At 38.5% G+C, this 27088-nt stretch overlaps 1 protein-coding gene across 1 annotated transcript in view; it reads right to left on the bottom strand.

Moving 5' to 3' along the window:
* The window catches only part of TRPM3 (transient receptor potential cation channel subfamily M member 3), a gene marked incomplete at its 5' end in the record, with an annotated part of 281767 nt that overhangs the window by 130871 nt on the left and 123808 nt on the right, over positions 1-27088 (bottom strand). The window contains one exon of the mRNA XM_090275220.1: positions 8241-8313. Within this exon, the coding sequence (XP_090131346.1) occupies positions 8241-8313 (73 nt within the window). The remainder of the gene's footprint in view (positions 1-8240; positions 8314-27088) is intronic.

Here is a 27088-nt window from a genome sequence, read left to right on the forward strand (position 1 = left end):
TTGTTGCTTCCTATTTCCTCTCGCTGCATTGGTTGACTGCTTGTTCCTCCTCCATATTCCAGTTTGTTGAAATGAACTTTGGATTCCTCACCATCTGTCTCGTATGTGGTTTTGTTCCTTTCGTTATGAAAGTTTTTTGCTTCTTTCATATCTTTTTCCTGCTCTTTTGTGAATTCTGTAAGCCACCTGATAACAATGGCCCAGAACTGAGCCTCTGACAGGTTTCTTATCTGTTCATCTGTCAGGTTCTCTATCTGCTGTCTGGTGAGTTGTGCCACCGGGATCTCTATATTTGTCTGCCACATTTTGACAGATGCTTTTTGTTTTCCTGGGCTGGCTGTCCGGGGCGGTGCCTGTGTACTCGTCACAAATTAGCGACCAGTGCCTGCCTGTCCGCGACCTATTTCGCAGCCCTGTGGTGCTTTCTGTGGGGGCGGGGGTCCAAGGTGGATTCACACAGTTATTCAGCTAGGAGACCGGGATCCGTCCTCCCGCCCCCCCTGGGCCTCACTGTTCAAGGCGATGCTGCGGCTGCTCCCCAGCACCGGAGTCGGGCACGCCAGGGGCTTGATTGGAGTCGCGCACGCCAGGGGCTTGATTGCCTCCGGGATTTTTCGCCGCCCCGCCCGCCGCTCCGCAAACAGCTTTGCCTTCTTTAACTCTTACCTGCCCAAATGGCACCGCTGGTTTATAACTTCATATGTTGGGCTTCCGTGTAGTTTTATTTTCTGGAATTTCTAGTTATCCTTTGTTTTGAAGTAGTTGTATTCCTCTATAGTTGTTGAGGGAGACCTAGTGTGTCCGTCTAAGCCTCCATCTTGGCTGGAAGTCCCAGTACTGCTTTTAATACAACTGCAGAGACGTGCATTTTTAGTTGCTTTTGGTCTTACCAGCACCCTTTCCTCCTCCACTTTCTGGCTACAGAACCGCTTTTTGTGTTAGGAACCTACATCTCTGTGACTTGGGTGAATGAAGCTGCTCTCACCTCTCATTTCATGGTTTGGGGATTCTCCCATCTCTTTTGCCATAATGATGGATTCAGGGATGGGCACTAATCCCAGACAAGCAAATCCAAGTCCTTCCTGAGACCTTTCTATTATAATTACCAGGAACAATGGCTCCTTTGGATTAGGCATCACTCGGTTGGTTGGGTATGAGCCTGGCACTGCTGATGGCTGTATTGTGTGACAGGTGTACAGACTAATGTCTGAGAGATGGAGGACAGGCTCTGATGTTATCCATTGAGCCCTGAAACTACTTTGCCTGAACTCAGTTTATCTTTAGACTTCCTGGTCATGTGAACCAATAAACCCATCTTATTTATTTTTGTTTGAGCTAATTGAATTGTGTTTCTGTCACTTGTAACTAAAACATTTCCTGTTGAATATTCCATCAGTGGTCTAATCTTTGTAAATAAAACAAATATCACTTCACACTTACTCTTGCCATTACAATTATGTTTCATCACTAGCAAATGCATGTGCAGCTAATATCACCTGGCAGCTGAGTACCCTGGTAAGCACTCTGAGAGTTTTAAGGAAGCAGATGTCCTGACCTATTAATCATTCAGATACCCCTGGAGTCATAGTGGCAAATGTCTGGCATCTCTGTGACCATGTAGAGCCAAGAAATCCTGGGTCCCCCAAAGACTCACATATGTAATATAACAAAACCTGAAGTGAAGAGACAGGTTTAAGTTTTGTCTCTGTCACTAATTTGCTAAATAATCCTGAATGTATCTTAGACTCTTTGGCTTCATTTCCTAGTTTGTAAAATGCATATGGTAGCAAGTGAAAGGGGGTGTTGTGGCTCCAGGATGGGATGGCATAGTAATAAGAAGCCAGTGGCAGACCCAGTACTGAATAACAGCTGATGACCAATCTGTTCTGTGACATCAAAGTTAAAGACTTGCCTAAAGGAATAAACTGAACCACCAGGAAACAAATGCATTTGGAAAAGCCTGGTTTAAAAGTCAGAGGACACATGGAGAACAAAAAGTGGCCTCATACCAAGAAGGGCTTAATAAATACTTTGGTAGAGAATCTACATGGTAAAAATTACATGGTGAGTTTTATCTCCAACTGAAATTTTCACTATTCTCCCACAGTTTGCCCCCACGCCTTTTTAAATCTAAAATAAAATGAATATGCCACATATGTGTGACTTTGTAGATTTCTTTTGGACAAAATTTCATCTACTTCCTTTTATATAATACTTAATTATTATGATAACTTTGCATCTCGAAAGTGATGAAAGTGTTAATATGCATGTCTCCTTTTTTTGGTCTTAATAAAGCAATCCAACCAGTTCCAGGTTAAAAAAAGATATTAAAAGGAAAGCAATCATGCATGTGTTCTATTAAACTGCCTACACACAAGAAAGAGGGATGTGAAAGACAACACCTAACTAAAAATACTTTTTAAAAATTTTCAAAGTAGGGTCATAATTAATTCCCCAAAAACCTATTAATGAATCATTGGAGTTTAAGCAAGGTAACATCTCAGTAAACACTCCAGGATGCTAGCTGCCTTTGAGATCTATCTGGTGAATAGAATTATTTGGACATAAACTATTTCAGAATATACTCCAAATTTTTTGTTTTGCTAGGGATTAATTAAGCCATTTAAAAAATAACGTGAGTTATTTAGCAAGACTAATTGCCTATTGATGTCAGTACTAGTTTGTGATAACTGCATTTTTTAGTTAATAGAGTCAAAGGGACATACATTCAGAAGTAGTTTCAAATATTAAAATATATTGGTTTTTAAAAATAATTTATCCACTTTTATTTCAAGTTTAGTTGTTTTAAAGATATAATTTTAAAGGAAAATGGTTTAGAGCATAGTGATTTTCATTGTTTTGCATAATCCAGTCTAATCAATGGCATTCTCGAAAATTTTCAATTACAGTTTATATTCAATATTATTTTGTATTAGTTTCAAGTTGTCATTTGAGTTTTTATTTCAAAGTTTTTTTCTGTATGGTTTGAGCAGACTTACAAATGAATACCTTAAAAAGAAATTGTCTTCCCCTACTTAAGAATCTGTAAGTAGTTAATCAGTTTATTGATTATTGATTAGCATTAATTATGTCTGGAGAACTAAAACGTGTGAAATAAAATAGTAGAAACTAAGTAATTTTCTATGAAATGATTTTCACTCCACAGGGAAATTGGATTTTGTACAAATAATTTTGTTAACTCTGCACTCACATATCTCTTGCTTAGATTCTCTAATGGTGTTTCTAATCATTTCTTAGATCAATAGTGATCAACTATTATCCATGTTTATGTGATTTATATAGATACTTTATGTTAAATATTGTCTGTACATGTTACAGTACTTTGACTATATATGTACTTGACTTTTACAGTTAATTCCATAAGGTACTTTCTCCTTTTCTATCAGATTTTCTTAATTTTTAACCTAATACTTTTCTTTTCCTGTTCAAGGATCCCACCCAAGAATCCACATTACATTTAGTCATCATATCTCCTTAGGCTGTGACTATTTCTCAAACTTTTCCTTGTTTTTGATGACCTGGACAGTTTTGTGTAGGAACATATTGTTTGTACTCTCTTTTAGCTTTTTTAAATTGTTTTCCAGAAAAATAAAGGAAGCAGTAAAGTCTACTCTCTTCCCATGCTGCAGACGAACTTATTTACCAATGAAGATTAAACCCAAAGGAAAAAGAAAAACTCTTTTAAGGAGGACAATGATCATCACATAAGTATATTTACTTAGTGCATGTATATAGGTATGAGAGTGTACACCCATATGATTTAACTTTCAAGGTGCATAAGAAAAAATGAAAAAAAAATTAGGAGTAATTTTATCCATAGAAAGCACCCTTCACAAAAATAACTTCTTCTGCTATGAGTATATGTTTTTGGGTTTATTGAACCTAGAGCAAGAGGTCTATGCTGCTGTATGAGAGACACAGATAGTATGAGGTGCCTGAGAGAGCATGTTGGTAAGCATCTGATAGTTTAAGATAAGTTTGGGGTCTCTTTCAGTGGAAGTTTTCTCTGGTTGCTATGATTTAGGCAGAGCCTGGCCAAAGGATGGAGGCAGACAGAGGAACTGGAGTACTTTTCCCATAGAACTTCTCAAGGTGTCAGACCTCCTCTGAGTAGATTAGCCCGAGTTAGCAAAGAAGAATATAGGACTCTCAGTTAAGTTTGAATTTCAGATAAATAATGAACAATATGTGTAGTATAAGTATGTTCCATGCAATATTTGGACACGCTTATGCTAAAAACTTGTCGTTTATCTCAACATTCAATATCCTGTATTTTCTCTGGCAATTCTGCTCCAATTCCTGGATGTGTGTGGCAGGAGGGGAGCGGGGGGAAATGGAAGAGGTGGAGAAGGGTGTAGTCTCTGGTCTTAGGCCATTGCTCTTGGAGAGGGGTTACCTTACTGTGAATGACAAATGTGACATCACCTGTTCTCAAAAGGTACTCAGGTCAGCATTTGAAGAAACTATGGGCCTCTTAGATCTCTGTAACACCATGCACTGTCCATTTTTTTAAACAGATACAAAGTAAGTCTGTATCATATAAACAGTATCCTTTAATACGAACAGGTCCAGATGAAAATAAAATCCATTGGCATCAGAAATAAGAGACAGCAGAGGTATATTTTCTCCACAGCTGCCTGGTTTCCTATTGTGTCCACCTCCCATGTCCCACAGGCTCTGGAACTATGGCTCAAGCAGTGGTTAGTTTCATAGCTCTCTTTTCCTCCTCTTAGCTAACTTCCAATTTTTTTAGATGATGGAGAGAATAAAAACTTTACTATACAAAGATTTCTCATGCACTAGACAATTGAAACTGTATGATTGTAGAAAAATTAAGTGTAAACAATATTACATGCTCACACATAATTAAAAATATGTAGGAAGAATAATTTAACAAACTAAAGAATTTGATACAAGTATGCTTTTGGCCTCAAAGGTAGAGTCAGCAAAAGTATATGCTTGAAATACTTCACATATCAAGTAGGTCAAAATCAGAGAGCATTTAAAAGCCTTCACAAAGTAGAGTTGTCATATCATAATTTTTTCATGGCACAAATTCCCATTAGCATCAACTGCTGCATAAATCAGGCTTATTATAATGATTAAAATGTTAATTTCTTAGAGCAATCATAATTTGTTTTAATCTTCTGTGGCAGTGTTTTGTAAACTTCAGGTTATGACCCACTAGTGGGTCATGAAATTAACTTAGTGGGATATAATTAGCATTAAAGAGAATAGAAAATATCCACTTTCATTACCTATAGTCAATGTAAGCATTATTTCATGTACCTTAATTTCATTTTTCTAAATACATATGTGTGACTAATTGGTTATAATAGAAAATATATTTCATATGATCTGTCATGAACAGTCAGAAAACAACTATTTATATTACAACAAATAAATTCTAAGACTGATCAAAAGGGAAACACAATTTTAAGTCACAAATTAGTGAAAAGGGGAGAAAATATTTTCAATAGAAGATAATAAGATGGCTAATATGTTACTTCTCCATTTGCCATGAGTTTGGTTCAAGGTGATAAATATGGTGCTCCAGTGCTTCTTACCAATGGGAATGCCTTGGTGTATATGTAAGTGAGGTCAGGCTGTCTGGCTTACCTTGGGCATGTTACTAGATTGTGTTCTTTGCCTCAATTTCCTTATCTATAAGAAGGGCCTAGTCATCATACAGTTGTACAGATTAAGTGAATTTATACATCGTCGTCGGCAGCCATCCGTCTCGAGAGACGATGGTGTAGCTTCTTAAGAGTCTACCTGCACCGCCAAGAATGGTTGTGCAGTCCAACTCGGGAGTGACACGGTATCTGTCTCCTCCCGTGTTGAATCGACATCTTGCGATGACGCTGGAGTGTCCTCTCCAGTGAAGCTGAAGCTACAGAGCCTGGGCAGGGTGATATGGAGGGTCTGCTGTTGCCCATGCAGCAGACCCCCCCTCTCTTCGCAGCTGAAGGATCCAAGGGAAAGACGGAGTCAATACAGCTTGGCTTCTATGTATTTATCGTCGGCAGCCGTCCGTCTCGAGAGACGATGGTGTAGCTTCTTAAGAGTCTATCTGCACCGCCGAGAATGGTTGTGCAGTCCGACTCGGGAGTGACACGGTATCTGTCTCCTCCCGTGTTGAATCGACATCTTGCGATGACGCTGGAGTGTCCTCTCCAGTGAAGCTGAAGCTACAGAGCCTGGGCAGGGTGATATGGAGGGTCTGCTGTTGCCCATGCAGCAGACCCCCCCTCTCTTCGCAGCTGAAGGGTCCAAGGGAAAGACGGAGTCAATACAGCTTGGTTTCAGGTGAAGGAAAACTCTGATTCCAAAAAAACCTCCGCTGCCTTGCGGCATACCTCTTCAGGGGAAAGGCTAAGGGAGTAAACCCCGACAGAAAATCCGGAGCCGGAGTCCCTAAGGCGGTTTGACGTTGTAGTCAACACCGGCAACTCCTGCGGCGTATGTATTTATACATAGAATGTATCTAATATAGTGTTAGGCACTTAAGTCCTCAATAAGTGTTAGTTACCAGCTTTATTACATTTTCTTATTTTTATGTAAGAATAGCTAATATCAGAGTTACTTGCCTCAAATTTTTAATTTTGTCTGATAAATGGAGAAGGGGACCCAGGGTATGCTTGTGGTTCATCCCATGCAGGTCCCTTAATTCTTCTGCATGTATGTATTGCTTAGTTCATTGGAACCAAGTGTTTTAGAGCAGAAGTTCTCAACCTGGGATACATGACACACTCCCTAGGATGGTGAATTTCCATAAATGTGATCAGAATCTTGAAAAAACGTGCATATCTAATTTGGGGAGTAGATGGAGAAGATCAACTTCTATGGTCAAAGGGGTCACGTGGTATAGTGAAGAGTTAGACATACTCGGAAGTCCAGGCTTACTAATTAGTAATGGTAACCCTGAGCAAGTTACTTAATCTCTTGTAGTTCCACTTACCCTGTCTGTAAAATAGGAATTAAAAACAGCTTCTACATGATATAGTTATTACAACAATTAATGTTTACAGTATTTGTAAAAAGCTTAGCACTTGCATAGTTACTGTCACATGATGAGTACTCAAGAAAATATTAATAGTGGAAGAAGAGTAGATAGATGGGAAAATAGAATACAGTGGTTGCTATTCTGAGTTTTAATTTTGGACTCTATCACTGAATCCTTAAGTCATCCACTCATTCCTCCCTTTACTCAATAAAAATTTGTTGAATGCTTGCCATGTGGTACGGATTGTGTGAGGTGCTGAGAAAGCAGTAATGGACAAGACATGTTCTCTACCCTCACAGAGTTTTTAATCTAAGGAGGCTTACAAGCAGGCAATGACCAACCAGGTGATAAATGCTGCAGCAGACAAAGTTTGGGGATCAGGATGAATGTGGGAGACATCTCTAACCCAGAACCATGTTCAACAAGGTTTGTGGTTTTGCTTCACCTTATAGTTCCAGTTTTCATTTCAGTGCTAAACAGAGGCACCTTCTATTTGTTTATTTTAATACTGAACATTATTATTCAAATATAAAATACCTATTAAGGGACAGTAAGAGCAAGATTTGATCTGTAGAGGCTGGAGAAAAATTCTCTTCTCTTGGATATGTCTCCAAGGATGAGGACATGTAGTGAGACTTCTTTATAATATTGAGACTAGAAAACAGGATAAACAGCAACAGCTTCCTTATAAAGGAAAATTATTCACTCCAGGCATTTCTATTTCCATTTTGACTTTGAGGAAACTTAAGAGTTAAATTTAATGCTCAATTATAATAAGTATAGTGACCTACTTTTTTGGTCTTTTTCTCTATTGCTCTAAATGGTTTTGATTTTTAATTTTAGTATATTATGATATCTCTATGTTTATCTATCTATTATAGAAATTAGATAGGGCAATAATTATTAAATAACATCAGTAACTCAGTGTCTTTCATATTACCTCAGTCTTTTACTTTATATATGTTTATGATTCAGTGGAGATGACTGAATTGTAGTGTATTTAAATTTTATGAAATTGAGTCATTCTATAACAGCTCCATTACAGAAGAATTGAGGAGCAGTAATGTGTTTTACAGGAAAAGTCCTTATGTTATCTACAATTGGATGTCTAATGGTATCATTTGAAATTATATTCACTATTAGGAAACATAAGGTTGCTGTGTTAATCCATTTAAATTATTTTTGCACGTTCTGGATCCACAAACTCTCTTACCTTTGAGCAAAGCTGTCAGGATAGCTAAATCAATGTCCTGGTGTCCTTCTGATCCCATCCGAAATACTGTAATCTGCAATTTGAGATATGACCATTAGCAATGCATTTTACCACCCAAGAGAAATTAAATCAATGAGACCATTTCTGAACACAGACTATTTTAATAAACGGTAAATTCTTAACCACAGGGAAAGCATACATAGCAAGAATTCAATTAGAGGGCTCTGCAGTTCATTAAGAGGGAAATGTCTCAGTAGCCTGCAAATAGAAACCATCTTGGATAATTGCATTGATTATGGTTACAATAAGGAGAAACCAGAAACCAAGGATAATGCCCTCTTCTTACAATTAAGTTTTAAAATTAAAACTTGCTCGATTTATAGAAACATGTAAACTCTAATTTAAACTATGAGATGAGAAATTAAGTGTTTAAAAATAGTAGTATGCCCTTCAGTAAATGGCTCCATATGTGTATATATATGTATGTGTGTGTGAAATTTAGCCATCCCTACACTTACTCCTCAGCAATAGTTACTCAAGGTTTTCAACATCGTGACACTTTTAGATCCTCCAGTCTTCTCAAAAACCTTGAAACTTCTTGAGAATACTTATCAGTACATCCAGGGGAGAAAAGTATTCTCTGGGGAAGAATACATGTTGGATAATACAAAGTCCCAAAATAGTGCTTAAGAACAATAAAGATTTTTTTCTAAGTCAGAGGGAAGCCAAAAGATTTTTTAAATTTCTACATTGAATCACTTGTATTTAACTTTTTTAAGCTTTGAGTTTCCCTGTCTATAAGTGGGAAAATAATAGTACTTGACTATTCCCAACTACATAGGAAGTAAGCTTTATAGAATTTGCTAACATATAATTCTAAGTTTTGCTACTACAATGACAAGACCAGATAAGGACCATGGACTGTTCAACTATCAGTTGCCTTAGAAATTTTCTAGTCTGCTACTCAGAGACAAAGACCCAATGCTTAAGGTCAACTAGTTGGAAGGACACTGACTGGGACTCAGTAGGTCTCACTTTTTTGTCTTATGCCTTAAGCATAGGGAAGAAGTGAGGGGAAGGTACAAGAACATATGTGCTCTCTTGAGTTGCCTAATTCTTTTGTATCAGTTTATATCCTAGGATGAGTATAAGGCAGAGATTGCAAGATGAAATGCCTTCACAGGCATTTGAACTCAAAAATGCAAAAAATGTAGAGAGCTGGACAAAATTCATACGTGTACTGTGTTTGGCCTTTGGGTTACAGTTGGGGCCTCTGGTAAGGACCATCCAGTGGAGTTGTGACCCAAATCCATTAGATTTCCACAGAAAGCTGCTTCTGTACAACCATTAGTTTGACTCAAGTGCCATTGGGACATTGCCCCAAATAGCTCTTGTTGCCCCCACAGAATCCACTTGGGAGATGAGAGGCAGCTTTTATCTGCTCTGCACTCATGGGAAGAAAATTTGGGTTCACTGGACTAAGAACCAGGGGTCAGAACTGGAATTTTGGCTAACTCTTTAACTCTTTAATCCAGGCTGGCTATAGTCTGACAGACAGGCTGAAGCATCAGGATAACACCTGAGCTCACCGTTTTAGAAGAATTCAGAAAGTAGGCATCAAACACAGGGCCTACTTGTTCTGCAGATGTGTAAGTTTTCACTGCTTAATTAGAGGTGACATTTCAGATGCAAATTCTCCTGTGGCAGCAAATACATAAATCAAATTTACCGTCAAATGCAAGATTATCATGCGTTCCTAGAAACAGATTTGAGGAGGAGGAAAGGAAAGGCTTTCAAAAGAATTTTAGGGTAGGAAAATGGAGACCTGGGTATATGTGCTATGATTTGTCAAAGAGCTGAAATAGAATTATATGCCAGGACTTGGAAGTTTTTTGTTAACTGCTGGGAGAAAATGGTGCCCACCTGTCCATATCCTCAATGTTGGGTGCTTAGAGAAGAACCCAAGGACTCTAGAAAGAGGGAAAGGAAGTGCCAAAACTAGGCTAGAAGATCCAAAGATAAAATTTATTTCATAATTTTACTTTGAACTGACCTGAGATATTATGTGTTCATCACTACTCTACAACTTTTAAATTTAAAATTAAAAAAATAAAAAAATACTAATTACAAACATATATGTTTGCCTCAGGAGAAAAAAATCAGACAAGAAAACAAGAGTTTTCTCCTACCACTCCCCGGTGTTGGCAGAGATGCAGAAAATTAGGTGGAAATGTTAATCAAAATAGTATTTTTAAAGTATGATAGATTGATATAAAATTCCTTGGTTTTGATTTGTTATTTGTTAACAGCACTGGATTTATTTGCTGATATTTTATTTAGAATCTTTGCAGCTATGTTTGTAGTGAGGTTAGTACATGTCACCATCTTGACTGGTTTTGGTATTAGAGTTGCATTCATTTTCACTATGAATTGGGAAGCTTCATTTAGTTATGTTCCTGAACAGTTTACATAACAAAGAATTTGGTTTCTGGTAGATTTAGTAGGACAGTTATAAACTATCTAGCACTGAAGCATTTTTAGGGATAAATAGCTGATCATTTTAATAAATTTTTCAAGTTATTGATCAACTTATATTTTCTGCCTTTCTTTGACTCAGTTTCATATATTTTCCTAAATAAGAAAACATTTTATGTAATTTTCAAATTTATTGATATACAGTTATACTTAGAATTCTCTTATTTCAATAATCTCTTCTATATTTAGAATTATATGGCAATTTGTTTATTCCTTTTCACATTTATTATTTTTATCCTCACTTGAGTACATTTTTTCATTGTTTTTAGAGGGAGAGGAAGGGAGAAGGTGAAACATCGATGATGTGAGAAGGAAATATCGATTAGTTACCTTCCCTCTGAGCCTGGACGAGGAATTGTATGCATCCAGACAGGGGTTCAAACCCATAATGTAGGCATGTGCCTTAAGTGGGAATTGAGTCTGCAGCCCAATTATGGGATGATGCTCCAACCAACTGAGCCATACTAGCCAAGGCCATTCCTTTATTTTTCACTTGATTAAAATCATGGTCATTTCAAAGAATCAGGTTTTTATTTTATTGCTCAATATTATATTTACACTTTAAATATTATTCTGTTTTTATTATTATCCACTCATTTCTTCTATTTTGTTTCCTTAGTCATTGTTTCCTTAGAATTTTGAGTGGACTTTTTAGTCAATTTATTTTTATCCTTTTAAAATATATACATTCATTTTTTATTCTTTCATGTTTTCTAACACATGCATTTAAGATTATGTATCTCACATGCTTTTATATGCATTATGTCATTTTCATTCATTTTAAATATATGCAATGTTTTCCCTTAAAATAATTTTTAATATTAGAACATATATATGTATATATATATATATATTTGTGACATTCTGAAAATGTGCTATTTTGTTTTAAGAAAGCATGTGTTCTCTCTCTCTCTCTCTCTATATATAGATTACACTTACTTTTTATTTAAATACTCTACATATTTACTTACTTCTTATTTCTGATAGACATGTTAAAATCTCCTATTACGGTTATACACTTCACAATTATTTCTTGAAAGTCAACAGTCTCTGCTCTGCATGTTTGGAAGCTTTTAAAGAATGCATAGAGGTGCATGACCCCTTGGTGGATTACACTTTTCACCAGCACATAATATCTCCCTTTGCTTTTTAATGCTGTTGCTTTGTATTATATTTTATTTTACATTAATCTTATACTTGTCATACTTCCTTTTATGGGGGATTAGGATTTGTCTAGTACTTTATTCCATCTGGTTATTTGTTACTTTTTGTTGTCATTTTGTTTTAGTTGCGTATCTTGGAAACAGCAATGCCGGATTTAAAAAAATACTATATCAGAATATCTTTCTCCTAAAGGCAGAAAAGAAGACAGCTACTGATTACTGATGTTTTTGTCTAATTTTTTTCATCATTTTTATGTTTTCTATTTTTTAAAATTTTATTTTTATTGTTTTCCTATTATAATTGTCCCACTTTTTCCCTTAGTGCTACCCCCCCAACCCAGCCCACCCCTTCTCCCACAGTCAATTCTCACCCCGCTTTTGTGTGCTGGGAGTTTTTTGATTACTGTTTCAATCTCACTTTGTTATCGGTCTGTTTAGGCTTTCTGTTTCTTCTTGATTCAGTTTTGGAAGATTATATGTTCCTAGAAATTTGTCCATTTCACCTAGGTTGTCAAGTTTCTTGCCATATAGTTGTTTGTAGTAATTTCTTACAATCCTTTGTATTTCTATGATATTGGTTGTGATTTCTCCTCTTTTGTTTCTGATTTTGTTTATTTGGGACCTCTTTCTCTTTTTCTTGATGAGCTTGGCTAAAGGCTTGTCGATTTTGTTTATCTTTTCAAAGAACCAGCTCCTACTTTTGTTGATCTTTTGAATTGTTTGTTCAGTCTCTGTGCCATTTAATTCTCCTCTGATCTTGATGATTTCCTTCCTTCTACTCACTCCAGGTTTTGTTTGTTGTTGCCATTCTAGTTCTTGTAGCTATAGGGTTAGATTTTTTATTTGGGATTCTTCTATCCTTTTCAGGTAGGCCTGTATTGCTATGAACTTTCCTCTCAAGACTGCTTTCACTGTATCCCATAGGTTTTGGGCTGTTGTGTGTTCATTAGCATTTGTTTCCAGAAACTTCTTGATTTCTTCCTTGATGTCATTGTGAATCCATTCATTATTTAATAGCATGTTATTCATTCTCCATGAATTTGAATGTCTTTGAGTTTTTTTCTTGAGGTTGATTTCCAATTTTAAGCCATTGTGATCTGAGCAGATGCTTGATATAATTTCAATTTTCTTGAATTTGTTAAGGCTTGTTTTGTGTCCTACCATGTGGCTTACCTTTGAAAATGTCCCATGTGCATTAGAAAAGAATGTATATTTTGCTTCTTTGGGGTGAAACGTTCTATATATATTAATTGAGTCCATTTGATCTAGAGTGTTGTTCAATGCCTCAATATCCTTTGTGTTTCTTTGCTTTGAAGATCTGTCTATTGTTGACAATGGGGTGTTAAAGTCCCCTACTATGAGTGTGCTGCTGTTGATATTCTTCTTGTAGTCTTCCAATATTTTCCTTATATATTTGGGTGCACCTAGGTTGGGTGCATATCTGTTTATCAGGGTTATATCTTCTTGATCAATTTTTCCCTTAAATATTATAAAATGTCTTTCTTTGTCTCTTTTTATGGCCTTTGCTATGAAATCTGTTTTGTCTGATATAAGTATTGCTACCCCAGCTTTTTTTTTCATGTCCATTTGCTTGGAATACTTTTTTCCATCCCTTCACTTTCAGTCTGTGTAAATCTTTTGTTTTGAGGTGTGTCTCTTGCAGACAGTATATATGTGGGTCATGTTCTTGTATCCATTCCACTATGCTATGTCTCTTGATTGGAACATTTAATCCATTTACATTTAATGTTATTATTGACAGATTTTTATTCATTTCCGTTTGTACCTGTGTTCATCTCCCTCTCTCTTTTTCTTCTTTTTCTTACAGCATTCCCTTTAGCATATCTAGCAATGCTGGTTTGGTGGAGATGTATTCTTTTAGTCTTCCTTTGTCTGGAAAACACCTTATTTCACCTTCCATTTTGAAAGAGAGCCTTGCTGGGTAAAGTAGTCTTGGTTGTAGGCCATTGTTTTTCATTGTTTGAAATATTTTTTGCCATTCCCTACTGACTTGTAGTGTTTCTGTTAAGAAGTTAGTTGATAGTCTTATTGGTGCTCCCTTTTATGTTATTTGCTGTTTTTCTCTTGCTGCCTTTAGGATTCTCTCTTTGTCTTTGAATGTTTGCAATTTTAGTTATGATGTGCTTTGGAGTAGGCCTTTTGGGTTCATCTTCATTGGGACCCTCTGTGCTTCTTGGACTTGCTTGACTTTTTCTCTCATCAAGTTAGGAAAATTTTCTGTCATTACTTTTTCAATCAGGTTTTCTATCCCATGCTCCTCTTCTTCTCCTTCTTTTAACCCTATGATATGGATTCTGTTTTGTTTCATGTTGTCCTACAGTTCTCTTAAACCCCCTTCATTCGTTTTCAGTCTTTTTTTCATTTTGTTGCATTGTTTGGGTATTTTTTTCTATGTTGTCCTCTAACTCACTGATCTGATCCTCTGCTTCATTTAGCCTACTTTGATTGATTCTACTGTGTTCTTCAGTTCAGAAATTATATTCTTCATTTATTCCTGGTTCTTATTGGTAGTTTCTATGTCCTTTTTTATGCTGGTGTAGTTTTCAGTAAGTTCCTTGTAGCTTCCCTGGAGTTCTTTGTCATTTCCTTGGAGTTCTTTGTAGTTCCCCTGAAGTTCGTTGTAGTTTTCTTTGAGTTTGTCGAGTTCATTGAGCTTCCTCATTACTATTGTTTTGAATTCCATGTCTGATAGTTTGCTTGCTTCAATTTCATCTATCCCTCCTTCTGGGAATTCCTCCTCTCCTTTTGGTGGAGTGTTGTTTCTGTTTGGTGAGGTATTTTTTGCCTCCCCATTTTGAGCACTGGTCTTGTTTCTGCTTCTTAGATTGATCTGCTTTTATTTTCTGCCTTTATGGTGTGACCTTCTTGTATACAGTTGTTGAGCTGCTGCCTCCAGCTTACGCCACTTGGAGGGGAGCAGTCTGCTTAAGTACTTTTTCATGTGGCACTGGGAATGATTCTGCACTGGGACCTAGTCCGCTGCTCTCCCAGCTCTTTCTCAAGAGCTAGCACCCAAAACTTATTACAAAGTGCCTCTAGTTCACTTCACCATCCGTTGGCCTTAGTCAGAGGTGAGTGCACCACCTTGCACAGGCAAGGGGTGGGTTGACCCATTGAGCACTGGGGCGGGCGGGTCCCAGGCTGGTTGCTTGCCTGTTCCAGTGGAGGGGGAGGCCTCTGTGCGCCAGTAGGTAGGTTTGTTGTGCGCCTATTGGGGTGGGCCTGGGGGTGCCTTATGTATTTTTGTTCATTTCCCTTCTATACACTCTTCCTTTAAAAATATTACATTTGCATAGATGAAGTCCCAATACTATAAAGGGACATATGGTGAAATTAAGTGCATCACTTCTGTCTTTAGTTTTCTAGCACCCTCGGGAAAGGCAACTCAGCTCTATGGGGCTGAATGAATCATTGACTTACCACTTCTAAAGCCCAGCAAGTCTTGTGGATGAACAAGATGAGGGTATAGAAAATAATATTGGAAAAATTAAGCTGACTCCTTTTCAAAGTCTATTAATTAGTTTAATTTTTGATTTATGTTTATGTCACAGTGAGCAATGAATCTGTGAAAACAGACATGGAGATTGAAGCAATCATTTAGAAATGAAAATAACCATGATATTAAACTGAAAAACACATCTATAAGCTGTACAGACACATTGGCTCAATCTTTCAAAAATAGAAAGGAACATTCATTTCATGGTATGTTAGATATGTAAGAGATGATGTCTGAATTTGAAAAATGGTTTGTAACATGTCTGAGAATGTTAGAGAGATAGCATAGCTACACAATGGCTAATCAGCAAAATTCTACTGATTTTTTTTTTTTTTAGGAATTTATAAAAGTCCACCTATTATGTTAACAAAAGATTTAAAGACATTATACAGGGTGGGGCAAAAGTGGGTCTATAGTTTTGAGTATGTTTATTCTTGCATTACTATTTATTGATTATTGTGTTATTTTCCTTCCAAACAATTGTAAACTTACTTTTGCCCCATCCTGTATATGTAACCTATGGAATTTCCTAAAAAGAAACATCTCTAAAATGTTTCCTGTTCACTCATTCAATTTCTCTAAAAAAACTAGAGGTTTTTCCTGAGGATAGCAGTAGGAAGAGAGGGAGAGAATTAGATCCATAGGCAAGCCAATCATCACAATACAATGACTTTAAAAACTCACTAGCTTAGCAGAATACTTCTCTGATGAATTATTAATATTTAAAATAATTGAAAACAACTGAATGATTAATATAAAAGGCAAATGTCCATGTTTATCGAGCAATAGACTGATACAAGATCCTGGTAGAGATCTAAACAGGAATTCTGGTTGGTAATATAAAAAGCCTTTAAGTAGACACTGGCTTCAGGTTTCAGTATGGCACAACAAAGTCACTTGATACAGGGAAGAGAACAGTGCAACCTGATGAATAGAATACTATGCACCCAAAACATACTCCTATTTGATTTCCAGCACTTGAGAAAATGAATTCACATTGGTTGAGAAAATTCTTAAAGTTAACATTTTGACAAAGTGTTGGCTTCTAGAAAAGGACAAGCTGATTTTTATGGAGGAGGGGAGAAAATCAGAGGAAATTCAAATACCTGGAGATGAGCAAACCAAAGATCAGTGGAAAGTTATATTAAAAATTTTTGTCAGAAAATTAATATCAAATAATTTCAATTAGTTGTTATCAAGTTCCATATAAACTATATATTGACTTTTCATATAATATTTTAAATAAGAATCAGTTTCTTATTGAAATGGGTGAATAAAAAGTGATGCTATTGAGACCGAAATTGATGAAATTAATATAATTCCAGTGTGTCCCACTTTGAAAAGACTGTTATGTATGTCAGATTATGGACACTTGGACTTTGGTAATTAACCTGGCCCTGGACTTAGCATTTCCCAAAAGATATGTTGATGGACTGAAACTTTCCCAGAGGAAATGCTAATGGACTTAGCCCGATATGTTAACTAAGCTGGTGTGGGAGGGAGAAAGCAATGAGATGTAAATGACCTACTGAATATGTCAATAATCAAACTCCCCCTTACCAAAAGGTGTATTAAAAAGGTGTCTGCAGAAGTGTCGGTGGCGATTCCTATGGGCCCACGAGGAGGACCGGGAATCACCCTCCCCTATTCCCTTGCTCCTATGGGCCCAGAGGAGGACCGGGAGCTACCTCCACCCCCTCCACTGCCATTTTCCTTGTTCCTATGGGTGTTGAGTCAGTCTGGGGAATTGCCTTTCCCCTTAATCCCCTTTCCCCTTCCTTTGTTCCCTCAATAAACCAGTTATCTGTTCCCACAGCAGTCTCTGCGCGATTTCTCAGAGCAGGGCTACCCTGACAATGTATAAATTTACACATTAGATAAATAAGTGGTTATTTGACTTTCAAAAGAATATTTTATTATACAATGTTTGCCAGTTTATTTTAAAGCTGTGTTCCTTCTACCCTTAGTACACAATTCAATTTAGATTACTTTCAGTAATAGATTGTCTCCTAGATTAAAGCACACCTCGTGCTGTCTCAAGGGACCTTCATTCATGAACTTGGCAAATAACGAAGAGCGCCAGAGAAGGGAGGAAGTTTTGCTTTCTGATTCTAATCCTTGACTCCTTTTTCTTTATTTTTTCCCCACTGTAATCTAAGAACACTAGAGTTTGTTACTCCAATCAACAAATACAATTTAGAGGCCAGAAGCCCACTGGTTCCAATACAAGAAAAAATATTTTTTTCTTATTATAAAAGCAATGCATGCTTGTCATTAGAATTTGTAGAGTTTAGAAAAAGTCAAATGAAAAATAGTTTCCAAAATCCAAACTCTTAAACAAAGACAACCACGGATGATATTTTGGCATATTTCCTGCAATTTTTTCACTTCTTTCTTTCTTTTTCCCTCCAAAAGCATAGTATGTATATGTGTATGCACAGCGGACATATTTGTGAAGTTTTATTTTGTATTATTTTCTTTTCTGTTACCATTCTCAAGAACATTTTCTTGTATTATTGGGAACTCTTCAAAAACATAATTTTCAATATCTACAGAGTATTTTGTTCAATGAATGTGTATAGCTCACTTATCAATACCTGTTATGTCTAAATCTTTGATATAAACAATGATGTAATGAACATCTTTGCATATAAATCCTGTTCTGTATTTGGCATTCTGTCATTAGCATAGATTCCCAGAAGTTTGGTGCTTCTGTCACAAATTGCCTCCTAGCTAGAATTGCGCATTTTAGCACATAAAAGCTAAAGTAAAGAATGCTTGTGTTGGCCTTGAACCAGATTTGCTGTGATGGCTGGAGAGAGGGAGGCAGCTCTGATGAAGCTAGTTGTAGCAAAATGGTAATAAAAAACATAGATATTTGCATATGCTGACAGTGCAGCTTTCACACCTGGATGCAGAGGAGCTATGGGCAGGATCAGCTCTTGTTCCCTCTCTATTTGCACCACTACTAACTACCGGGATAAGTTTAGGTGATGGTTTTTTTTTGGGGGGGGGGGATGAGGGGTCTTCCAGTTTCAATTTCTTGATTTTTACTTTAGCCCTTTGAATGCTGTGTAGGTACCAGGGCAGTGATGGCTTAAATAATTGGAGGTGCAAATGAAGTCATTTGATGAACATGAGCTTTGGATCCTTTTTTTTAAAGCACATATGTCATGTCACAGTAAGGATATTGTTAAATATGTGTCAGGAACTCAACTCAGGCTCCCTGGATCCATGATTGACATATCCTTTATAGTCTAAAGAGCACATTGTGATCCTAAGGTGACATATAGGGAAGACACGAAAAAGTGGCTCAGCTGATTTTATGATGAAGGAAAAAAATAGGAACAGGCTAAATTCCTCATCTATGAATTCTTTAGAAAAATTTCAGTGGTACTTTCTGGGGGCTGGAACTAGATGACAGCCTGTCATCTACTATCTTCTGCTTTCAGTTCCTTTCCTGACACCTGATGTTACCTCTTTCATTTCTTATATAACTATGTGATGTACCTCACTGAGTGTCAACAGATGCCAGAGGTCCAGCAACAGTATTTCCAGAAGCTTCTTTATATGCCTTATGGCCTTGGCTAGCAGAATCAAGAGTATATGTCACCTACCATCTTGTCAGCCAACCAGATGGGTGAAAATTCAATTTGACCCAAGGTAATAGTTTCTGCCTTAGGAAGGCCATTATTGGGTTTATGTACATTCTCTTACATATTTTTAAAAATTCATAGACTTCTCTCTGAGGAGAATATGTAGGATAACAGATGGTTCTTATAGGCCAACACCATATGGGCTTATTATGTTGTAAAAATTGTTAGTGGGTTTTTGTTTTGGTGGTTTTATCTTATTTTTAAAATCGTAACAGGATAAAACTATATTTTTTCTTACTTCCTGTTATAATTTTCAAGACATCACATACTTCAGCAGCCCAACTACTTCTTTGTGTTTTCTCCAGGTGAGAGCTGTCAAGAAAGCACCATAAAGTGCTATAGACAGAGAAGTCCTCTTACCTCCCTTCCCAGGCCAGTCTAGTTTCCCTGGTAATAATCTTGTTGACTGTTTCTAAGGTGGGTGTCCCAGATGCTCTTGGTTCACTCCTCTGGGAACCTGCCAACTAGAAGTCATGCCACTTGTTGCTGGGCCAATTTCGTCCTTCCCCTTGTACAGAGCCACCCAGAGTCTGAGTGAGTGAGAGAGGCCATTGAGGGTAAGGAGAATAACATTCTGGATTCTTTTCTCACTTTAGGAATGGATGTCGTCGGCGGCCGTCCGTCTCGAGAGACGATGGTGTAGCTTCTTAAGTGTCTATCTGCACCGCCGAGAATGGTTGTGCAGTCCGACTCGGGAGTGACACGGTATCTGTCTCCTCCCGTGTTGAATCGACATCTTACGATGACGCTGGAGTGTCCTCTCAAGTGAAGCTGAAGCTACAGAGCCTGGGCAGGGTGATATGGAGGGTCTGCTGTTGCCCATGCAGCAGACCCCCCCTCTCTTCGCAGCTGAAGGGTCCAAGGGAAAGATGGAGTCAATACAGCTTGGGTTCAGGTGCGCCGCAGGAGTTGCCGGTGTTGACTACAACGTCAAACCGCCTTAGGGACTCCGGCTCCGGATTTTCTGTCGGGGTTTACTCCCTTAGCCTTTCCCCTGAAGAGGTATGCCGCAAGGCAGCGGAGGTTTTTTGGAATCAGAGTTTTCCTTCTCTGATGTGCCCTGACTGGAAGATCGAACCAGCGACACTTAGCTCGCAGGCCGACGCTCAATCCACTGAGCCAAACCAGCCAGGGCTTAGGAATGGATACATTTCAGTTTTCCTTCCCTTCCTGCCCAACTTTAAGGAATACAAACATCCTGAAAGTAGGGTATGTATGCTTTTTTCTGCACCTTTCTCGGGAGAGTTGTGGAAAAGAGCTATTTAAATAACACTATGTTCAGAGCCTGTGAAAAAGGTTCAGCTATGGAGGGTCAGGGAAAATGTTTCAGAGGAAAATGCTCATTTCAGACTGAATGCTTTCAGATTCCTGGGCTTTCTTTGGATGGATGATAGGATGAAGTCTATTTCATATGGCAGATGTCCCATGTCTAAAGAATCTTGGCCTAATCACCTCACTTTTCTGAAATTTAGTTCTGTCTTCTACAAACAAACAAACAAACAAAAAACTGACTAAGTGATTATAGGGACTCTTTTTAGTTTTAGAGGTCAAAGAATTTCTTTCTTAATGCTCAAAATAGCAGAAAGTCAGATTATCATTAGGGGTATCTAATAGGGTCAGTTTCCTACCTGACACATTGTGTTCCTGTTGTTCTCTCACTTCAAGAAGGGACCTGGATTTTTGTGGATGGTATCATATGGAAATCTTGTTTCCATTTACTGTTTTATTTAGTCTGTTCAATAGTTTAGGGCAAATTACTATTTTTAATTGAATATAATTGGCATACAACATTGTTTAAGTCTAAGGTACATTTGAATTGATTTGATACATTTATGTATCACAATATGATTACCACCACTCTAGAATGAATTAACCATATGACTCAGCAATCCCACTTCTATGTACACATCTAAAGGATGTGAAAATAAGATATTAAAAATATATCTGTGCTCCATATTTATCATGGTATTAATCACAATAGCCAAGCTATGGAAACAACCAGTGTCCATAAACAGGTGAATTGATAAAGAAAATGTGGTGTATACATATATACAATGGAATATTATTAAGCTATGAGAAAGAAGAAAGTCCTGTCATTTGTTGTAACAGGGTGGGTCAAGCCAGATCACTGGGGGGCAGAGGGGGACCCCTAATCTGGCATGAGAAGCCTCCCCTCACCCCAGGGAGAAGGGAGGTGGTGGGGAGAAACTCTGAGGTGGTGGATTGAAGCAGCAGCTGGTGAAAAAGCCGGCTTCCCTGGCAGGAAGTAGGAGGGGATGCTGCAGAGAAGGCTGCCCAAGGCAAGTGTAAATAAAGGCAACAGGCTAGCTCATGACATAGCCAGAGGGCTCTTGTATAGAGCCTGCTTGAGCTGGGAGGGGGTGGGGCAGATACTCTACCTCTGACCGAGTCACTTGTGCCACTGTGTACAGCTGGGAAACTCTGCTCCCTTCTGAAAAATAGTGGCTGAAAGAGGGTCAAAGACACTGGAGAGCTGACAAACATGGTGTACACCTGTGCACATTGGTTGAAACACTGGATGCTCCATTGGGCATGGATTTCTGGGCTGAGTCTTTAAAAGGGAATGTGCCAGGAAAAATGCTCTCTTTCTCCTTCCCTCGGGCTGCCAGGGGCCCAAGTTCCTGAGAACACAAGCCCTAGAGACCTGCGGGTCTAGCAGCATTCCCAGCACAGAAAGCAGTGACAATGCTGGCTGATGCTGCATGGCCCTGCCCTTCCAGGTGCACACAGACTCATGAGAGATGCCTGGAGCCCAGCTGTAACCAGGAGCCTGCCAAGCAGCCTGAATGAGCATATTACAGCAGCCTGTGCTCCCCAAAGGATGGTACTTTTAAAATGGGAAAAGACACTTCCTGGAGCTAGTCTGTTCTGACAGAGGGTGACAGGGTTATCTGTCTTTGGGTTTTTTAAAGGGAACAGGGCTCTGAGGCAGAAACCTGCTATTATTTCAAACTGTATGGCCTTTAAATAAACACCCCCTTTTCTTCTTCATCAAACTTCTGACTCTAGAGTTTTGCCTCTAGGCAGCATGCAGTAGAACCCCACTGACCATTTAGCAACAGCTCTGGTTGTTCTGTAACATTGTGACAACATGGATGGACCTGAAGATCATTATGCTAAATGACATAAGTCAGACAGAGAAGGAAGAATACTATATAATATCACTTGTACATGGAATATAAAAAAGGCAAACAAATGACCATTTTTAAATGTTCCCCTTTGAACCATGGCACCGTAATCTGCGTTCCTTGCCATGCATACCACATTGTTGATACTTAGCTTATTATACACCCAGCTCTTATGCCTCTGAAATTAGTTAAGTGGCACATGGCGACCCTACCTCTGTTTAAAGAAACCCATTACTCTCAGTATTATAATAACCCATCAGTGACCATGGCACAGGATAATACCCAAAGCCCTTACTATGAATACTGCTGTAACCCCTGAGTTCCCATTGTCTGCGGCCCCCATAGCCCTCCCCCAAATCTAGATACATTTTGTGCTCTGGCTCAGAGAGAACAGCTGTGTACAGAATATGAGCTTTAGAATCACACAGACTCAGAAGTGAATCATGACAACTATTGGACTTTAGGTAGTACTGCACCTCTCTGAGCCTCAGTTTCTTCCTATGTGAAATAGGGATAACTCTTTGTCTAAAGGATTATTGCAAAGTTTTATGTGGGACCATCTTTTTAAATCATACAGCACAGTTTCTAGTATTTGGCATGGGCTAAATAATTAATTCCCTTCCCATTTGTTTGCTATCCTTGGCATGTCCCACTGTGGAGTCTTTGCCCTGTCTTTTCTCTGCTGGTATTTCTTGCCCCTGAAGCTCTGTTTGGCTATCTGTCCCATGTCCTCTCAGGCACAGTTTAAGCATCATATTCTGCAAGTAAATTTGAATTTTAATTATACTTTACCTTGGTTAAGTGCAAGTTCTCTGTTTGAATAATGTGAATATACCTCTATCACAGTACTGACACTACAACACAAACAATGCCAACATCAGTGACAGCAATTTTATTAAGGTGGCTTATGTGTATTTACAATGTGTCAAACACCGTGCAAGCACTTCATAAACAAGACTTCAGCTGGTTCCACAAAAATGTGTCATTTAGTCACGGTTATTATTTCCACATTAGAGCTGGTGACCACAAGGCCAGAGAGTTTAGATACCACATGGAAGGCATGCAGTCAGGGAGTCATTTACCCAGACATCCCAGCCCAAGGACAAAATCTCCTGTTAGTTTGTCTGCCTCCTTAAATAGTCTCTGATTTCTTGGAGGGCAGTGACACTATTTCTTTCTCTACATCCCTGTTACCCAGTAATGTGCTTGGCCCAGGGAGGGTGCTCAATGAATGTTTGTGGAATGAATCCTTCATTCTGAGTTCAAATTTGGCCAGTAGTTTTCAGATGAGGACTATGTATGACAAAGACTCTCTCCTTGACCAAAGTTTACTCAAGCTCCTTTGAACCTTCTCCTCCACTAGGTTCTTACCTTGGGCTTCCATGTTCACCTTCTCATTGCCTAGTTTTAGTAAGAATCCTGCTGTCAGTTTATAGAGAATCCCCCACTCTAGGTATCTATCACCCTTGATATCTAATCAAATTCCTCATTCTACACCACCTTCTACATAATATCTAATCACCCTGGTCTGCCTTCAGCAAGAATCCTTTTAGGTCAGTTTAGAAAGACTCACCCTACCCCCTTAGTGATTTTCCACCCATTGACACATCCCTCACTCTGCTTCTTGGCCCTAAATCCTCACTTTTCCTTGTTTTACTCAGAGTTGAGTCCAATGTCTCTCCCTTACTGAAAACCTCATTGCAGTGATCCCTTGAATAAAGGTTTCCTTACCATCTTGAACAAGTGTCAGAATTCATTCTGAGTTAACTTATCTGAGACCAAATAATCCTTACTGGGTTCAGGAAGGGAAGGGCTGGAATCTTAGATGTCCAGTGTCTGGGTTCAGGAGTCTGTGTATCTCTGTGCTATTTCCCATCCAGAGACTGATCAGGTTTCCACCTAAGATCCATACCCATTCCGACCAGTAAAGACAGGACAGGCTTAATGCTAAATTTCAAGGTATGTCTGGTATTTTTGCTGTATTCCGGACACGCATCTTTGCCTCAACCATTTTTGCTGTATTACTAATTGACAGTAAGGCAGTTTTGGCGTAAAAAAGATAAAATCATGACAAATAAAAGATGGACAGTAAAAAGAACTAATAAAACCTGAAAACAAAGAATAACAGAATTTAAAAAAGCTTTATTTAAAATGCATGTAGATTCATGGCAATACTGTGCAAATAGCTGACTTTATTTTGTGGATTGTGGCAAAGCACTGTTTTCTTTCTATGGGAAATGTAGGTTCAACTCCGTGCAGCCAAGGAGGGCCCTCATATCTCTTTCTCCTCCCAATGTGGTGTGTTTCAAAATAAGAAACCACACTCTTGGGGCAAATCATTATCATCTGGAAGAAATGCTAACTATTTTAAGACCATTTTCACCATGTTTACTTATCACTCTAGAGACCATTATGAAGGCCTGATAAGATTTATATATAATATAAAAATGGGAGTAACTGTCAGAACTTTGTCAATGGAAAAATGAAACCAACTGGCAGCTAACTTAAATGCTAAATCTACCAAAGACAGTTGACTCATCAATAAATAAAACCAAACAGAAAACACTCAAACTGTCAACCTATTATTTTATCTTTCTTACAGCAAAATTGCCTCTGGCCCATTAGTTATGTGATGAAAATGTTTGCAGCAAAGATGCCACGGTGAAAGGACTTAGAACCATTCCAAGGACACTCAGATCATAAAGGGTGAGAACTCACTTCACTTGCAGCCTTGCAGGCCAGTCATAAGCAAAATAAATATTGCCATTTTGTCAACAATGTCCCGTGTGGCCATGAGAACCAGCATTAAATTCCTAGCCTGAGAGAGGGTAAGGATGAAAACCTTTGGGCTGCTTTGTAAACGTGCACACAAACCCATGATTGAAGGACATGTTGGGCCAAAGCCAGCACATCCTGAGATATGTGTCTGACCCAAGATGGCCCTGAATTTTGTGTATTTGTTTGAGTTAACATATTCGAAAGCATTTGCACATGAAGACACATAGTTATGTTTTTTTCTTATGTGATGGCAAATGAAAGAGAAAATCACAAAGACCATTAACTGGAAGTGAGACCGCCTCTGCCTTTAAGTTTGCATGCCTCCAGGGGTTGTTCTTCTGTTCTCGGTCCAGTGTGCCTGGCTGTTAGTCCCTCTGACAGAAAAAAAACCTTGTTTATTTATACAATGCCCTGCCTGGGGATGCTGCCTTTATGGCTATTATTTCAGTTTTTGATTGCAATTTGTGCTTTCTCCACATCTTTTTTCCAGGACCACTGGAAAAGAATAAAAAGCAAGAGCCTCCTTTGTCATACGACAAGAATGGAAACACAAAGAGAGACAAAAGGCATTGCTGGTAGGTTTTCTCTCCAATCACTTTTCCCTTAAACCTGTTTGGAAAACGAAAAATGAAGCTGCGTTTTCAGACCTGACAATGGAAGAACATGACATCTGTTAAATGGTAAATAAGAGGGCCCATCATTGTCATATTATACCAACTGACAATGTACCTTATTTAGAAAATGTTCTGTTCTTCCAAGCAGAGAGAATTGATTCAAAGGAAGAACAATTCAGTTTATCAGCTCTGTTGTTTCTCCCTAAAGCCAAGTAATCCTTCTCCTTGGGCCCATTCAGGAGCACAGCCCTGTATCCTCCCATTGAATAATTGACTATATTCTCATTGTTGCCTGTCATGTAAACAATAGCTATTAACTGCTCCAGGGTCAAAATTCTTCAAAAAATGGCAGGCTAAGATTTAGAAATTATTAACACTTTTTTAAATGACCAGGAGGAATACTTTTTCTCCCAAACAGAGACATTTTTTCCTCTCTCTTTTATGATTGCTTTACTGTTCCATGTCATATATTCATGCATCACATACACAAACATTGGGGGAGAAAGAGATTGAAACATGATCAAACTGTGGAAGCTGTCATGAAGGCCACAAGAAAACTATAACTAGGGAAAGAAGGTAGGAGCTAAAGAGACAAAGGTCATTTCTGGCGGGTGTTGAGGCAGGAGATAGGATAAGAAGAACTTGGAGACTGAGCTACTGTTGTTGACCAGCACTTAACGCCCTGGTTGCCAGGAAACGCCTTTTGGCACTTAGGTAGGATGAATAGTAAACCAAGGCAGGGAGAGGGAGGGATACATGTCTCACCCACTAACTCAGCATCCTGAGCCTGGTCCGAAAATATTGCCAGGTGTTCCAACATCACAGGAAACACCATGCTAACACGGGAGGAGGGCGGTCCTTGAAATTCTATGTATCAGCTCCGCTCTCTGGGAAAGAAAGCCTTTGAAACTGTGCATTCATCCCACGGCCTGAAAGATGGGAAAGGGTCCATAGTGCCAAAAGGAAGAAGCCCATAAAATAACTTTGGTTAATTGCCTACCTCTGGTCACTATTTGTTTTACGCGGGAGACCCTAATGCTTACAGAAAGAGCCCATAAATAACTTTGGGTAACTGCCCCAGCTTTGGTTAACTGCCTCCTGTCACATATCTGTTTTACAACAGGGTGAACAAAAGGAGTCTGGAGCAAGATGAGGATTTGGGCTAATAGACCCCCACACATATCTAAGTTTGGGTAGTCACGTCCCCCCAGGAAAGTTGGAACCACCTTTACCTGTCAATCAGTATGTAACTTCACCCCATCCTACCAACTATATAAATCCTCAGAACAAAGGACTTAATTCTTGGGCATCTGGCCCCTTGGCCTCGACTTGGGCTAGTGCTTGCTAGCCCAGCCTTTGGCCACCCTTACTTTTGCAGTCCCTACCCTGCTTTGCCCTGAACCTATGCCGTCCCTCCACCCTGGCCCCCCTAACCT

Source organism: Furipterus horrens, unplaced genomic scaffold (genome assembly GCF_987537825.1).
Source record: "Furipterus horrens unplaced genomic scaffold, mFurHor1.1.pri manual_scaffold_4, whole genome shotgun sequence".
Taxonomy (NCBI): domain Eukaryota; kingdom Metazoa; phylum Chordata; class Mammalia; order Chiroptera; family Furipteridae; genus Furipterus; species Furipterus horrens.